The 16,892-nt window shown below is 51.6% G+C and overlaps 2 protein-coding genes across 16 annotated transcripts in view; one reads left to right on the top strand and one right to left on the bottom strand.

Annotated features, from left to right (window-relative positions):
* Window positions 1-24: 24 nt before the first annotated feature.
* Window positions 25-8,215, top strand: Chrnb2 (cholinergic receptor nicotinic beta 2 subunit). The gene is given in 6 exon segments (NM_019297.2): window positions 25-274; window positions 1,256-1,401; window positions 1,574-1,618; window positions 2,091-2,200; window positions 2,939-3,908; window positions 7,539-8,215. Coding segments are annotated over 6 exon segments (1,503 nt in total). The 5' UTR covers window positions 25-213; the 3' UTR covers window positions 7,710-8,215.
* Window positions 8,216-11,338: 3,123 nt separating this feature from the next.
* Window positions 11,339-16,892, bottom strand: part of Adar (adenosine deaminase, RNA-specific) — a 40,192-nt gene continuing 34,638 nt past the window's right edge. For 14 of the 15 annotated variants that reach the window (XM_087634994.1, XM_087635002.1, XM_087634963.1 and 11 more), the window contains 4 exons: window positions 14,958-15,140; window positions 14,450-14,562; window positions 14,037-14,164; window positions 11,339-13,859 (listed from right to left, as the gene is read on the bottom strand). In XM_087634994.1, coding sequence (XP_087491120.1) covers window positions 13,613-13,859; window positions 14,037-14,164; window positions 14,450-14,562; window positions 14,958-15,140 — 671 coding nt within the window. In that variant the 3' untranslated portion in view covers window positions 11,339-13,612. 15 annotated transcript variants of the gene reach the window in all.

Below are 16,892 nucleotides of genomic sequence, written 5' to 3'. Positions count from 1 at the left end.
CTCGCAGTCCCAGTTGTGTTCCTTGGAAGAGCAACCGGGACCGGCAAGAAGCCGGGACCTCCCCTCGTTGCAGGAACTGCCCGTTCAGTGAGCACTTTAGACCTGGAGGCCGCGAGCCCCACCCGGGAGCAGGCGGCTGCGCGGCTTCAGCACCACGGACAGCGCTCGACCCGCAGCCCTAGTATCCGAGAGGCTGCGCGCTATGCTGGCTGCATGGCCGGGCACTCCAACTCAATGGCGCTGTTCAGCTTCAGCCTTCTTTGGCTGTGCTCAGGTAAGAACTGGCCGGCCAGGTTCCACTGCCTCAGCTAGTGGCTCAGAACACCAAGCTCTGTCACTCCTGCTAGGACAAAGACGAAACGAGGGATTCTTTAGGGGCGGAGGAGCCTGCTGGGGGATGGGGAGAGACTCCAGGGTCGGCAGGGAGCCTCTGGAAAACTGATCTGGAAGGAAGACCCAGGCGCAGGCGCAGGCGAGAAGCCTGGGAGAGGTGGAAACCTGACCATTGCAGGGAGGAAGCAAATGAGCACAAAAAGGAAGGAAGAAGAGGATTCTGAAATGATAAGAGGGTTGAGTTAACGTCTGAGTTTTTATGACCTGAGTTAACACCTTCCTCTAAGCTCCTGGCTCCCCATCGTTTCCCACTCCCTTCATTAGGGTCCTGATATGGGTCACCTCATAGAGGGGGACAAGGCAGGAAAGGGAGAGGGGGTGACTTCCCATCTCTTTGTAGGATGGGTCGGGGAACTTGGAAGAGTAGAAAATGCCTGACTGAGGCAATTTGTAAGGTGTCCAGAAGAGGGGGCTTTGTGCAGAGGCACAGAAGGGGAAGGATGAGGAGAGGGGTCAGAACAAGGCAATGCACAATAGAACGACAACACAAGAGGGTAGAAGCTTGTACCCATAGGTCAGGAGCCCCACTATCCTATTTCAACCCATGGAGGCAGAACTTCAAGCTTTGTCCCTCTGACACGTTTTGGGGGAAAACAAGTCTCTATTAATCCTTGTAGAATAGTGTCTCTCTGGAGCTGTTTGAACTCATGGTGTGGTCTGAGAGAGGGACTTATCTATGAAAGACAATCTGCTGGTTCCATGGCTCTGTGGCATAATTGAAAATTTTACAATATCCTTAAAGCACAGGGCTGTAAGAGGCTATGACTTTCAGGCTGTTCTAACTGATCAATCGCCCCACTTTTAAGTAGGTGGGCCTTTCTGAGCCCTTCTGTTTACTCACTTCCTGTTTTCCCTTGCCCAGGGGTTTTGGGAACTGACACAGAGGAGCGGCTAGTGGAGCATCTCTTAGATCCCTCCCGCTATAACAAGCTGATTCGTCCAGCTACTAACGGCTCTGAGCTGGTGACTGTACAGCTCATGGTATCATTGGCTCAGCTCATTAGTGTGGTAAGTGTGGGTCTTGAACTCTGTCCAGCTACAGAAGTCAGCCCAGCCAGAAAGGTTTAATGCCCAAGTTTTCTTAAGTGCTTCCAGGGTGGAAGAGACCTTAATAGGGTGGTGGCAGGTCTGAGGGCTTGGGTTGGAGCATCTTCTCAGCAGCTACCCTGTTTCCCTGCAGCACGAGCGGGAGCAGATCATGACCACCAATGTCTGGCTGACCCAGGTCAGTGCTATTTCCTACCCACATCCCCTCCTCCCTTCCCTCCTTCAGAGAGGAGTCCTGAATAGTTGAATTTGAATCCTTGTTTGGGCCACTCACCAGCACTGTAACTAATCAACTCATTTAGAATCTCTTTTCACTGTGTGGTCCTGCTAAATTGGAACAGGTGGAACAGAGTGATCTTGAACTCACAGAGATCTGTCTGTCTCCACCTCACTAGTGCTGGGATTAGTCTATTCACTACCATAGCTGTTCAACTCCCAAGATTCACTTCACATCTGTAAACGTTTAGTCTAATGTTCTGGCTTAGCTCTGCAAGTTAAACGAAGAAGTATCATCATGTGACCAATGTCTGGGCAGAGAAGTCACTGTGCAGAGAAGGCTAACCATATGAGTTTTCTTTGGTCCCTTTCCTTGACTTTGGGCTCCTCTTGGGGCTGGAGGTTAGTACTGCCTTGTTCTCTCCCTTTCCCAGGAGTGGGAAGATTACCGCCTCACATGGAAGCCTGAGGACTTCGACAATATGAAGAAAGTCCGGCTCCCTTCCAAACACATCTGGCTCCCAGATGTGGTTCTATACAACAAGTAGGTGACCCTGAAGTGATAGGAAGGTTAGGGAAGTCCAGAGGGTGTGCTCGGGAGGGGATCAGATCACGGCAGGTGGGAATACAAGATAAACATGCTGTTGTGAAAGGGAGTGGGCTTTCTCTTAGCAGGCGGTAGGCAGGCATATCTACACAGACAGACCCAACCATTGGGATGCAGTGTAGACAGTTATGGTGACTTGGACCTTGACCGGCTCCTTCCAGCCACTTAGATTGCTGGGGGTAAGGATATTGAAGACTGACAGTTCTCAGTGCCTAACTTGATCTAAGAATGAGAACTTCTGGAAGTCTGGGTGGTGAGAAAGAACTTATGGTCCTAGTTTCACCTAGATTCTGTTCTGCTCCCTTCAGTGAATCTTCTTCCCTTTAAGGCACAAAACTCTCCCACACCCTTTCATTGCTTGGGGCTCCTTGCCCTGGCCTCTCCAGCTCCCTCTCCTCTTCACTCTCATGAGCACTAATCAGCCTAAATGATGTGGGACAAGTAGCAGAGGTGCTCCTCCCCCATCATTCTCTTTAACCACTGAATGAATATGCATGCCTCCTGACCAGGAGGAGACCCATTCTTACTACCAACCTATATACATTCCCACCCTATCTCGATTTCTGGGCCATCTCAGTGCATTAGATGGGGACTCCCAGCCTGGGTCCTTCTTGCTGGGTAGATGAGTGGGATTCAGACCCTCAAGCCAGGGCTGACTGCCCCATTCCTTGGCAGTGCTGACGGCATGTACGAAGTCTCCTTCTATTCCAATGCTGTGGTCTCCTATGATGGCAGCATCTTTTGGCTACCACCTGCCATCTACAAGAGTGCATGCAAGATTGAGGTGAAGCACTTCCCATTTGACCAGCAGAATTGCACCATGAAGTTTCGCTCATGGACCTACGACCGTACTGAGATTGACCTGGTGCTCAAAAGTGATGTGGCCAGTCTGGATGACTTCACACCCAGCGGGGAGTGGGACATCATCGCACTGCCAGGCCGACGCAACGAGAACCCAGACGACTCCACCTATGTGGACATCACCTATGACTTCATCATTCGTCGCAAACCACTCTTCTACACTATCAACCTCATCATCCCCTGCGTACTCATCACCTCGCTGGCCATCCTGGTCTTCTACCTGCCCTCAGACTGTGGTGAAAAGATGACACTTTGTATTTCTGTGCTGCTAGCACTCACGGTGTTCCTGCTGCTCATCTCCAAGATTGTGCCTCCCACCTCCCTCGATGTACCGCTGGTGGGCAAGTACCTCATGTTCACCATGGTGCTAGTCACCTTCTCCATCGTCACCAGCGTGTGTGTGCTCAATGTGCACCACCGCTCGCCTACCACGCACACCATGGCCCCCTGGGTCAAGGTGGTCTTCCTGGAGAAGCTGCCCACCCTGCTCTTCCTGCAGCAGCCACGCCACCGCTGTGCACGTCAGCGTCTGCGCTTGAGGAGGCGCCAGCGAGAGCGTGAGGGCGCAGGCGCGCTTTTCTTCCGTGAAGGTCCTGCGGCTGACCCATGTACCTGCTTTGTCAACCCTGCATCAGTGCAGGGCTTGGCTGGGGCTTTCCGAGCTGAGCCCACTGCAGCCGGCCCGGGGCGCTCTGTGGGGCCATGCAGCTGTGGCCTCCGGGAAGCAGTGGATGGCGTACGCTTCATTGCGGACCACATGCGAAGTGAGGATGATGACCAGAGTGTGAGTACCAAGTGCAAAATAGGCATGTCGGGAGCAGGGACCCCTGCGTGCGGGCAGTAGGTGTCACTTAGGGTCACAAAGCAAGGGTACAGGGGAGAGGCAACATGGTTGAGGTGGACTCGGTAGGGTAGGCTTCCAGATTGGCTTGCCGGTGTCTGTACCAGATGACCTTGTAGCTCCCAGAGGACTAGTACTCAGGGTGAGATATGTCAGTTAAGGCATAGTTAGTGTGAAAGAGGTGACTAGGAACCTTAGGGCAGGGAGTTCTTTTGGGTCTGAGGGTGTCACCGAGTTAGCTCACATGAACACTTCAAAGTTGTTAATGTGCTGCTGTTCTTAGTGCAAATGGAGATGAGTCCTTGTGGACCACAGAGTGGACAGAATTGAGGACGGGGATGATGACAGATAGGAAAAGGAAAAGTTTAGAGGTTCCATGGGACTGGTCCCAGCAGAGAAAGTAGAATTTAAAATCAATATCCCGGGGTTGGGGATTTAGCTCAGTGGTAGAGCGCTTGCCTAGGAAGCGCAAAGCCCTGGGTTCGATCCCCAGCTCCGAAAAAAAAAATCAATATCCCATTTCTACTGTCCTGGGCCTTGAAAAGAGTCTAATGAAATATTTATAGAAACGGGGTGGATAAAAGCCAGGGCTAGACACTCTCGCCCTCTTTCTGCACACCCAGCTCTGGCCTTCTCTGCAGTCTTCCCAGAAGGAGATTCCTCGAGACTAAGCCAGGAGTTGGGGGAAGGTGCGATGAGGATGAGTTAGCATCCTGCCCCCCCAGTTTGGGTACCATCTGGTCTTCTCTGAGATCAGTGTTCAGGTACCTGACTGGTTCTAAGCCAAGGCTCAGTTGTTGCCATAGTGACCAGCAAGGTTTCCTCTGGGACTCTGCCATTCCGGCTGGGGAAGGATAAAGGGCAAGCACTGTGGTTTGTGTTGGGAACTGAGTTCAGACAGCTTCTCCCCTGGGCAGCAGACAAGCATGGGAGAGGGAACATCGTATAGTTCAGAGGAAGGGAGAGAGGCTGAGACTGGAGGTGAGGCAGCTGAGGTGCAGGGTGCCTCCGTCTCTGCTGCTGGATCACTGGCCTCCGTCTCTGCTGCAGTCCACCATGGAGCCTACATTTCAAGTCAGGTGCTGAGGTGCAGTGACCCACTTGGATGCCTCAGAGGCCTCTAGAACTCAACACATCCAAAACCTAGCGCTTGATCTACACCCCCAACCCGGCCCTATTTTGCCCCTAGCTTCTCTGTCTTGCTGTAAATGGCATCACCATGGGATAAGTAGTTCAGACTGAAGCCTGGATGATCCTTTTACTCTCTCTCTCTCTCTCTCTCTCTCTCTCTCTCTCTCTCTCTCTCTCTCTCAGTTCTCACCACTGAGGTTACCAGAATTCCTGTCCTGGGAGTACCACCTCCAACATGATTCCCTGCTTGTCTTTTTTCTGTCACCTTCACACTAACACCCTTGTCCTTGGGCTCTGTCAACTTTTGTGTGGACCGGGAGAATTTCCAAACTGCCTCCCTGTTCAGCTTCCTATGCCACTGTTGAATAGCCCACAGCCCCAGGCTGGTGACACAGTCCCTTGCTTGGGTCACTAGCTTATCACTCAGTTGTCTCTAGCAAGCCAAGCTCTTTCCTGCCCTGGAGGCTTTGCATCTGGGTCCCTGCACTGGGAACAACCTTTGTTTAGTTACTTTCTCATTGCTGTGACAAAAATCCTCCAGGAAAGCAGATGCAGGGAAGCAGACTTTGTTGGGCCTCACAGTTTGAGGTTACAGCCCAAGGCATTAGTGGGAACACTGGTTCTATTTCAGTCTGGAAACAGGGAGAGGGGAATACCGAGTTCAACTAATACTTTAGTTTCCCCTTCTGTCTGGGACCCCAGCCCTTACTCCAATCTAGAAAAAGCCCTATGGACTTGCTCAGGCTTGTTCCCACAATGGTGCTAAATCTCATCAAACTTATGATATCACACTTTCTTCCACCTCACCCCCTCAAGTCAAAACCCAAACCTATTACTGTTATTATTTGGCTCCATTCTTTAAAAGTAAACACGCAACCTCGAATCCCAAACACTCGGATGTCAGGCATGGTGCCCTGCATGCCTCAGCTTCAGGCTGGGAGTGGGGCTTAGTGTAGATGCACAGTGATCGTGTGAAAGGCCTCGAGTTCCAAATGCTATTGACAGCCAACCAAAATAACAGTGAAGTGCCTGGCTTCGAAGACCAGATTCTGGAAACGGCATCAATACTTTTACCACCATACGGTCCGCATTCAAGGTTTTCCTGCTGTCCCAGTAGCATCCTTCCTCGAAGCCCGACATCACACCTAGGAGCCCAAGCTGCACTGAGTTGCCGAGCCTCATTGGTTCGCCCTCAGCTTTCTTTGCCTTTCATGGGACAAACAGTTTAAAGAGGCCAGGCCGGGCTGCTGTTCTGCTGGCTTTGCCAAGTCTTCAGTGTGGACCTGAAACAGGGCTTCCTCCCTCCCTAGCAGAGTTTGCTGTACGCGTCATCTCCTGGAAGAGGCTTTCCCAGGGTGCTTTGCTACTCTTCCTTCTGTGTCTCCATCCTAGTCTTCCATCCCCTCTCAGGGTATAATCATCGGTTTATTGTCTCTGTCTCCTTGAAGAGACTGAAAACCATAGGATTCGTCCATTGGTTGTGTCCCCGAGCCTTGCAGAATGGCAGGTCTGTGGCAGGCCCAACAATGACTTCAGTGAGTGAGCGACAGGCTGGCTGGCAGCTACATGAACTGCACAGTTGCCTGCTTCCCATCCCGTGAGCTGGCTGGACCCCAGAGAAACACGTACGGAAAAAACAGGACTCAGTCTGGAAGAGAAGCTGGCTTTCCTATGACCCTGCAGATGGTTCTCAGACCCTGGGATTATAACCTTTTGGACTGATGTTTTTTTTTTTTCCAGAGCTGGGACCAAACCCAGGGCCTTGTGCTTGCTAGGCAAGCGCTCTACCACTGAGCTAAATCCCCAACCCCTGGACTGATGTTTTAACACTTGGGCTCCACTTTTACCTTCCAGGCTCTGTGTAGGAGTGAGGATGTTGGATGGGGTATTCCAAGTTATCATAAAAACAGAGCCCCAGAGACAGCAGCTCTTAGTTACTGAGCACTGTCCTGATGCTAGCAGGGTTCCTCTCATGTAGGAGTTTGAAGTTTGGAGGAAGGCCAGACATACAGATTAAAACAATAGGGTATACCGAGATGGCTAGTGCTAGGGAACAAAAGGAGCAGGGAAGCCACTAATTGTTTCACTAATAGACAATTAGGAAATTAGGGCTTTGAAATATGTGTAGGAGTTTACCAGGTTTTTTTTTTTTTTTTTTTTTTTTTTGAGGTGAGAGAACTAAGAAGACATGCTGGAGTTCTTACTAAGTCTGAATTTGGGCGTGGGAGGCAATATGAAATAGACTCGTATTTGATAGGTTCGGGTGGGCCCTGGAGCAGCGGGAGCATTAGAGTCTTTAGAGTAGGCAGGATCGGAGCTGTGAAAAGTTGCTCTGGGTTTGCTGAGGGAGAGGAGTGGGCGTGTGCATATGTGGGAAGGACTTTCCTACCCCTTCCCACATCGTGAGACTGAGATCTGGGTCACTCTCTTCCCTCCATCCAGGTGAGGGAGGACTGGAAATACGTTGCCATGGTGATCGACCGCCTGTTCCTGTGGATCTTTGTCTTTGTCTGTGTCTTTGGGACCGTCGGCATGTTCCTGCAGCCTCTCTTCCAGAACTACACTGCCACTACCTTCCTCCACCCTGACCACTCAGCTCCCAGCTCCAAGTGAGGTCTCATTCATTTGCAGCTCCTCACCCCGTGACCCCTGCGGTTCAGTACTGGGTGCAAGATGGATCTCTCCCCACTCCACTGAAGCCTGCTTCACACCTCCGTTCACACATAGTCCTCCAGCCTGGAGGCTGGACCCGCTGCCTTGTGGTCGAGCCTTCTCCTTTCCCTCTGAGCTCGTTCAGGCAGGAGTGCCAATGGTGGGGGCCACGGCTGGTAAGTAGAGGCCAGAGATCACAGAGCCACCTACCCCGATGAGGGTGCTGGAGAAGGCGCCAAGAAAGAGACAGAGTTATCTGTGACCTCCAAGTCATCGGAGAGGAGGAGGTAGGATAAGGGGCTCAGACTCCGGCAGAGTGCGGCTAGTACTTGGCGCCCACCCACTTAAGTGAACGACACTGGTCTGGGAGGACTCGAAGTGTTGGGGAGCTCTCTTGGGAGCTTGGTCTCCCATCCTGTACCTCAGAGGGCTCCAGACCCGGGCTTCAGGTTCCCTTCTGCCAGTGCGGAATTCTCCATACCCCTCGATTTTCCTCTTCCCTTTCTCACTTGGGAAAGGTGAGGTATTGGAGGAACCCGTGAAGGTCATGAGCTAGGTGAGAAGTCAGCGCTCACAGTCTCAGGCTGGATTCCAGTGGGAACCATGTTACAGAATCAGAACAGGCCTGGAAGGTGGGCCCCTTCCCCCTTGCCCCAAGGCCACAGACTGCTTAAAGGACATAAGTGACAGACATCTGAGCTGTCAGATGAACTCATGGGCATCTTTGCATGGTGACTGGAGAGACCTCCTACTAGAATGGGAAATTAAAGGTTGCCTGTGTAAGGCCTCCCTTGCCCCCGTAAACTTCCAGCCCCAGAGAAAGCACCCTGGAGTCATAGGCAGCACCTGGATAAGTATTGCCCCTCTGGAGGGTGGCACCAGTGTTGCTTTTCCGGCTTCTGTGAGACCCCACCAGCTGCTGCTAGGACCACCCTTGACTTTACTACCTCCTATAACTGGCTGTTGTCCAAATTAGTCAACAGCCAGGACTGGGAATCTCAGTGAGCAGTTTGTCCAACTCCTTCCCATGTCCCGTTGAACATATCAGGCAAACAGTGCCCATCTTAGAAACTGCTTTCAGCATTTACACTGTGGTAATAGAGGTAGGTAGGGCTGTGCTGGGTGGGAGGGACCCTGGCATGTGGAGGATCATGGGACAGTGCTGTTCTTGCCATTTTTAGTTCTTGCAATGGGGTAGGGTGGTAGGAGGTTATCATGTGTTAGGACAGTGTGAACCCTAAAGGATACTGGGAGGTTTTGGGGGAAACTCAGCCTCTGCCATTTTGGGGCCTTCTGTCTCCATCCGTGCCTCCTCCTACATGGAGCTGTCTCTAGCGAGAATCAGGTACCTGGTTTAGTGAGCCTGGATGGGAACCTGGGATGGGGTGGCATGGGAGTGGCAGTGATGAAAGGTGTTAGGGAGCTCCAGTAACCTGGCAGCCACCGCTGCCTGGGACGATGGCCTACAGGCTCCCTGCTTCTGTGGAGACCTACAAGTCTGGGGCAGCCGGAGCCAGGGGTGTAGAAAGCTGAAAACGAACAGGACACAGGACCCTCCAGATAGCTCTTTTGGGGAAGGTTGAAGGGGAAGGAGAGGACTTCCTTGTAAGGAACAAGGACAATGGTGGACTGGCCACTGTGCCTATGCTCTGGCACTCCGTCGCTCACAGTCCTAGTAAGCTCTTGAGACCGGAGCAGCAGCAGAGCGTGTCTTCCCGTGGTACCTGCTCCTTGCCTGTCACCATGACCTTTGGACAGGCAGGAGACTTCCTAGGAAGGAAAGCAAAGGCCTTTAGAACCTTCTCTGAATTGTTCCCCAAGAAGAGTGACAGGTCTTCCTATTGTCACCTTCTGCTTTCTGCTTTTAGGCAGAAGGGGCTGTTGAGCCCCACGTACATTGGCCAGCTTCCCACTCACCAACTGGTTGGAACAAGTCACTTTGTAATAATTATCCCATGATGTCTGAGAAGTCTGTCAGTGTGCCGGTCACATGCTTTCCAAAGGACTTAAAACTTTAGGAACTGGTTGGACACCTCACCCACCCACCTTCAGTGCACTGTCCTAGGCATACCTTTATCCCCATTCCTGGAATATTTTCCATGGTCCACTCCCGCCCCAGACTTATCCCCCCATAGCTGGACTTACATCTCTTAAAATTGTTTCCAAATATGTCGCGTTACTTTGTTGTGTTTGGGATAAGGGGACTAACCCTTCCAGATCTGATTGGCAGATATGGAAGGGTAGAATGCTGGAGACTCTCCACTCCAGGGAAGGTAAAGCTCGGTAAAAGTCAGCAGACAGTGCAGTGTTATCTGCTCCCCTTAGTAGATGCAAAAGAAGTGGCCAGGTGGCTAGCCCAGAAGGGACCTCTGGGGAAGACCTTCTGTAAGGAACCAGCGGGGGCAGGGTGGGCTGGGGCTTCCTTTCCAGTCCAGGTTCTAAAATACCCAGGCTTCAGTCAGCTGGCCGACTCCCGCAGCATAGACTTGATCTGTGCTCAAATCCTGGGATCAGAGTGAATTTGTTGGGGAGCCTCTTTGGGCCTTCACCTAGGCTTTAAGGAAACCATCTACTGTCTTTAAATTTGAGGGCCAAGGATCAGCAGAATCCACTTGTACATGATACTACTTTATTCTGAGCAACATTTGTAGCCCACAAAGCTGGCTACGCCCTCAGAGACTGGAATACTCCATCCCCCAAATCTGAACCCAGTGGCCTGCACTGAGACCTCCGGACTGCAGGAGCTGTCACCCTGAACTGCCTTCAAAATTGCTGAGTTCCCTGAGCATTACATTTTTTTTTTTTTTTTTTTGGTTCTTTTTTTCGGAGCTGGGGACCGAACCCAGGGCCTTGCGCTTCCTAGGTAAGCGCTCTACCACTGAGCTAAATCCCCAGCCCCCCTGAGCATTACATTTAAACAGGTGGTAAATGATACCATGAAGTCCTGGACTAAAGTGTTGTGTCCCAAAACATGTCACTGGGTCTTCTACCCTCAGCTGACTCATCTGTCTAAAGGACGAGGGAGTTTACACTCAATGTCTGGGTATGGTGTCACCGTTGAAAGGCCAAAGATAGGTTTTCCAGGAGTTCTGAAGTAAGTTACTAAGAGCTGGGCTTCCTTAAAATTTAAGAGGGAGACTTTCAATGCCATCCACAAAGCTAAAGTTAAAAGGTGAACCTGAAAGCGTTGTGGTCCTGGCTGCAGTTCCCTTCCAAAAGACACAGTGTAAGGCCGAAGGCTTGTGGGGAGAGAAACCCAGCCAGACTGGCAGAAGCTGAGATTTCTGAGTTTTTAGTGCTGTCTTTTCATTTGGGGCTGTGAAATCCAGGAAGCCTCAACCTCCACACCCCCCGAAAATGGGAACAAAAAATAGGAGTAGGCGCAGGTGGGAACGGGAGTTTTGAAGCAGGGGAAGTGCTGAGGGCATACCTGAGTGCCCAACCGGCTGGCAGACCACACTGCAGACTGCAGAAGCAGTGGGTCCATTGAAACAGCTGTGGCTGTGGCCAGAGCTCTTAATGTCACAGGTCCCTTTGTTCCCAATGTCACCTCCCCCAAGCAACCAAGATATAAAACTTTCTAACAGTCCTGATGCTTCAGTGTTTTTATTCTGAGGAATGTATACTGTCACTTGTATAGGGACACAAGAAGGGACTGCATCCATCACAGCGCGGAGGCTATGCCTGGCCACTGCCCTACTAGGCCAACAAAGTCCCTTCAACTTGAGTACAGGAAATAGTTTCAAGCATTGACAATTCTTAAACGTGATTATTCAAAGAATGCAAGACAGCCACAGTTCAGACAAATCAACTACAGAAATTATTAAGAGACGTTGTGGAGGGAGGCCCTGCTTTTTAAAGATCACACAAAAAGGTGAAGGAAACACAGTGGGAGCTCTGCCCTTGGCCAGCAGGACTGGAGGCAGGGGTGGGGTGGGATGCAGATACCAGTGGCTCGCTTCAGCAAGCACACACAGCACAGGGATACCTTGCTCTCCTCCACCCACAGGAACCCAGAACCACAAGTTTTCTAGATAGGGGTCTGTGTGAATACCCAGAAAGGACCAGAGGAACCCTAGGAATCAAAGGGAACGTCTCTGGCCTTTAGACCCCAGATCTAAAGCTTCCTGCCCAGGCTTGGGGCCACAGTGGTTCTGCTTCAGATGCGGGTGCCAGAAGGTAACATGCCTCCAGCTGACACAAGCATGGTGCTGCTCTCGCTTCTGCAGACACCAGCAGTTCTGCAGGATGATTTGGTGCTGTGCAGACATCCCCAGTATATTGTTAAGTCCTAAGTTCCTGTGGGATCCAGATTTGATCATGGGTTGAGTAGGCAGTAGTCATTAGACTTAGTGTGAATGTGATGTTTGCTGTTGGCAGTGGGCCGGAGGGTGGGGGAGCCAGGCAACACTGAGGCGTAAGCAAGGGAGTGCAGGAAGCTGCTGAGCACACTGGCAGCTGTCTCCAGAGGGAGCCGCAGCATTCAGAGGAAAGAGGTGGGCTCGGTCCTGGAGGGGCAGAATGGAGCAGGGTCGAACTGTCTGGTTGATTTGAGGCTAGAGTCAGACTCTACAAAGACTAAGGCTCCCACATAGCCACAAATCACTGTCAGAGGGGGAGGAGTCAAAGAAGCCCACCCCAGGGTGGGAGGCTAGCCTGCCCTGCCATCTACAACACTTTTATGTATATGAAGATTCTCAAAGGAGCAGGATAGAAGATTCCAGGCCTTGTGCCCTGCCTGTGAACCAGCTTCTGAAGCTATCTGATATAATGAAGTACATTCACTAATGGAAAAATATATTTGCATCTCAAGTCTGCGATGCAGTTCAGAATCAACACCTCTGGCTTTTTAGAAACAATTTTATACAAGGCTTTGTCAACTTCTGCTGTATCTGTGCATGAGAAGAACCCCAACGGACCAACGTTGACGTTTTGCATTTACTTTTGCTCCGTCTGGACAAAGATAATCTGCCCTCCAGGACTTGTCCTTGGCTTTCACCAGTCCCTGGGGCCTGTGTCCCCATACCCACGGGGGACAGAGCCAGCTTCTGGGGATGCTCCATGGAGGACGGATGGCGGTGTAGCTACATTCCGAGGAGTGGTGATGCACTCTGGTCAGTGCTTTGTGGGCCCCTGCTGGGTCTTGCTCGGCTTGGGCACCTTCCTCAGTCCCATGGCTGACTTCCAACTTCCCAGCTGCCCAGGAGGGGAACTGCCTTGGCGGGCCAGCACGGCCCATTACTAGGTAGGGTTTGCCTGTCCAAGCACATCTTACCACATTCCTGTTGCCCTACAACCCCTGACACACTTTTCGACTCCTGCCCTTGTAAACAGTTCACCCATCCTTTGTTTGCCTCTATCTATCCTCTGGGGTGGGTAAGCAGAAACCTCACAGGAAGGCATCCTAGGAGGAAGGGGGACAGAACGGGGACCTGCACATCTACAGGTGACATCATTAAGTCCCTGACATGATTTACAGAGAACTGATGGGGATGGGATCAAACCCACAAGAGGCCAGTGAAGCAAAGGAAAAGGAGATGAGAAAAACTCCACAGAACTAAGCCCAAGGGGCCCAGGCTCCATGTGATCAAGAACTGTCTATGCTACATGTGGAATGGTAGTGCTTCCTCTTCCTTTAATCTCGGCCTCTTCCCTTGGGAAAAGGGAGGTGGGGACTTGGCCAGACCCCACCTCGAAATCCCAAAGCAAGCAGGATTAATGGGAACCAAAGGTCTTTACCATCTATTATGGTTTCTCCATTAAAAAATGGGGGGGAGGGGGTTAAAAAAGGCCCCTAAACTCTGGCCCAATGTGATGAGGAATGCTATGACCTCCCTCTGACCCCATGGGAACACACCCCACTATCAGTCATTGGGCACTGGACAGAGATAAAAGTTCTTTTCCTCCTGGGGTTTGCTGATCCAATTCCCATAGCCCATGTCCCTCAGGCTTTTCTTGAAGTAGTTCTTGGCTAAGTCGTAGTCACGGGCAGCTTTCTTGGCCTCCCCATAGGAGAGCTGCAGCAAATCTCTGCGGGCTCGGAAGGAGCAGAGCTTCTTAAACTGAAGGAAAATATTCTTCTTAGACACCCGCGACAACTCTTTCCCTGGTCTGGGGAAACAAAGGCACCGGTTATTCATCTGTAAGCAGATGGGGTGGGTGAGGTGGGGGCCAAGCTGTGAATTTTGCACAGGGTGGATGGCCCTTAATTCTGGACTAGCAGGCAGGGGCCTGCCCTCAGGAGTCTGGAAAGGAAGCCCGGCTGGGCCTCTCCTATGGCCTCCTTACCCATCCACGGTGCCCCTGGTGCCATCCAGGATCTCCAGGTCATAGCCATCAGCCAAGCACCAGTTGACGCTTGTCTCTTTGGTCTTTCCGGACTGCCTTTTGGAATCATACACACTGACTCGGCCGACCTAGGAAGCCACGGAGCAAGTGATGGAAGAGGGAAGGAAGCCTTTTAGACACAGGTTTAGAGGACAAGACTCTGGGAGAGGAGCATGAGGGCCTCATGTTTCCCCTGGTGAGCTGCACTGACTTAAGCATGAGTCAGACTCACTAAGGACCGAGTCTAAGCCCAGGTACCCACAGGGAGGAAAAGCTCGCTCTTGAGACCCCAGCAAAGGATTCCCTTTCCATAGTACATAGCTTTGCCTAAGAAGGAGGTATGGGTCAAGAGTAACCGGAATAGGTCATGGCACCTTGGGGTGGTTGACAATAAAGGGATAACGTAGTCCATCCTCAAATGCATTCCCATCTCTGGTCACACGGCAGCAAATAGCACGGGTCAGATGCCCTTGGCTGAAAAGGTAACCTGGGTGAAGACAGACGCAAGTTTACACCTAGGCTGCAGTGAGTGCCGCCAAGAGGCAAAGGTACACACGGTGTGGGAAGATGAGACAGTCACCAGGACAGAAAAGCAGCTCCCGACTGTGACCACGCAGGCCTTTCAATACCTATGCTCAAGACACAGGCAGAGGTAAGGCAGAGCCTGAGGAGAAGATGCAAGTACGACAGTGAGGCTTTAGTCTGGCATCTTTTCTTGACTTGCTACCCACGCCCACCTTCCCTGACATAGCAGACCAGCCACTTAGATCCCGTTCCTAAGGCAAAAATTAGAAGGGAGACATATAGGACAACATGGCCTACAGCTTGCTGGGATCCGAGCCAAAGACAAGTGCGTTACAGCTCACACAGTAGGACTCTTACCTAATGTCACAGATTTCAGGTACACAGGCTGTAGGAAGTGTGTCAACAGCGCCCCTTGCAGGCCTAGCACATTCCAGCGTAGGATTTTGTCACTACAGGACATGGTACGGAGTCTTTCCCCAAGCCGGATGCCATCCCACGTGGGTACAATGTCACTGGACTCCACAGGAATTGTGCCTTCCCCTGCATCAGACACTTGAGTTAGGTCGATGAAGGCGAAAGGACCAAACCATGTCCTGGGCACACTATGTGCACTCCCGTATGGGGCAGTGGCTGCCGTTTTCAGACACACCAGAAGAGGGCATCAGATCCCATTACAGATGGTTGTGAGCCACCATGTGGTGCTGGGAATTGAACTCAGGACCTCTGGAGGAAGTCAGTGCTCTTAACCGCTGTGCCATATCTCTAGCCTGGCTGCTCATATTTTATAACACCTACTTTGTGCCTAGTATGGTGCTTGGTACTAAGGATGATGAGCAGAACTCAAGACTTAGCTTCTTGCTATGTTTGTGGGATGAGTGGAAAGAAAGGGAGAGGTGCAGAAACTCTGGCTGCTCACAGGGCTCAGTTTACCTGAGTTATGGTGGGGGACAGCACAGAAACTGAGGGCAGAGGAGTCAGGGAAGCTCAAGCACAAGGGAGAAAAAGCAGCTGCACTGAGTGTTGTAGACACAGAACAGCAAAAGCAAAGGCAGCCAGAGTCTTGTGTTTCAGGGAACAGAGAGCGGGTCCAAGGCAGCAGCTGGCTGAGGGAAAGGGGCAGCGTGACACCGAAGGCTTCTGAGTGCAGTGGGGATCCAGATTCACTCAGCCACACTTCTCTCCCTGGTTTCATTATTAGCAGTGTGTATAGTGTGTATGTGCATGTGTGCAGTGTGTGTGTGCATGTGTGCAATACCCTTAGGCAGGCCAGAAACTCATTGGCTGCCAGTCATTCTTCAATTTTTTGAGGCATGGTCTCTGAACCTGATGCTCATTATTTGGCTAAACAGAATCCTCCTGCCTCCAAGTTCCTAACACTGGGGCTGTAGGCAAGTACCCACAATTGGGTTCTGGGGATCAGAATTCAAGTCCCTATGCCTTACCCAGCAGACACTTTACCACTGGGCATCATCTCCCAGCTTTTGGGTTTTTTGGTTTGTTTAGGGCTACGACTCATATGCTACACCACACAACCCACCCACGCTAAACACAACACCAAGTACCCCCACGCTTGTTCCACCACTACAACCGCTCTGGAGCAGTGTCACCTCACAAAGAAGTCTTTTACACTGCAAAGTCCTAGGTCGTGCTCTGTGTCTAGGGATCTGTCTACTCTGTTCCCTTCAGACATGAAACCCTATGGCATGTTCTTCTGTGACTTCTAGCATGTTTTCAAGGTCCATGTTGTGCCAGGCTCAGGCCTCCATTCCTCCCTATGATAGACGGTGTCCCATCATAGGATATAACTCTTCATTTATCCAAGGGCAAGCACCTGTGTTCTCTCCACCCTGGCCACTGTGACTAATGCTACTACAAGCACCCCGTCCGTGTTTCTGTGGACACACACACCCCTCCTTCCCTAGGTGCATGTCTCCGAGGGCAGCACGGGTTGTCTGCTGACTGTGTTCACACTTTAGAGTGTTTGCTTAGCAGGAAGGGAAAGGACAGATTCATGTCTGAGGACCACCTGGATGACACCAAAGTGTGAAGGGACAGGAGCGATGTGACTGGACACTGGAGGACAGAAGAGAGGCTAGGATGCTGGGGGTAGGGCACAGCCACAGCAGGGCATCCCTCAGTGATGTCCAGCTCAGTGAAGCCCACCGCCCATCCGCCTTCATTTCCGCACACCCCCTCCCATGACCATGACTCAGAGTATGGTGCTCCCCAGGCACATGGGGACACCCCTCACGTGCATGCTGCCTCACTGCCCACTGGCAGTCTTGAGGAACC

This window comes from Rattus norvegicus, chromosome 2 (genome assembly GCF_021556685.1).
Source record: "Rattus norvegicus strain SHRSP/BbbUtx chromosome 2, alternate assembly SHRSP_T2T, whole genome shotgun sequence".
Classification (NCBI taxonomy): Eukaryota; Metazoa; Chordata; class Mammalia; order Rodentia; family Muridae; genus Rattus; species Rattus norvegicus.
This window is presented reverse-complemented; position numbering and strand designations above follow the sequence as displayed.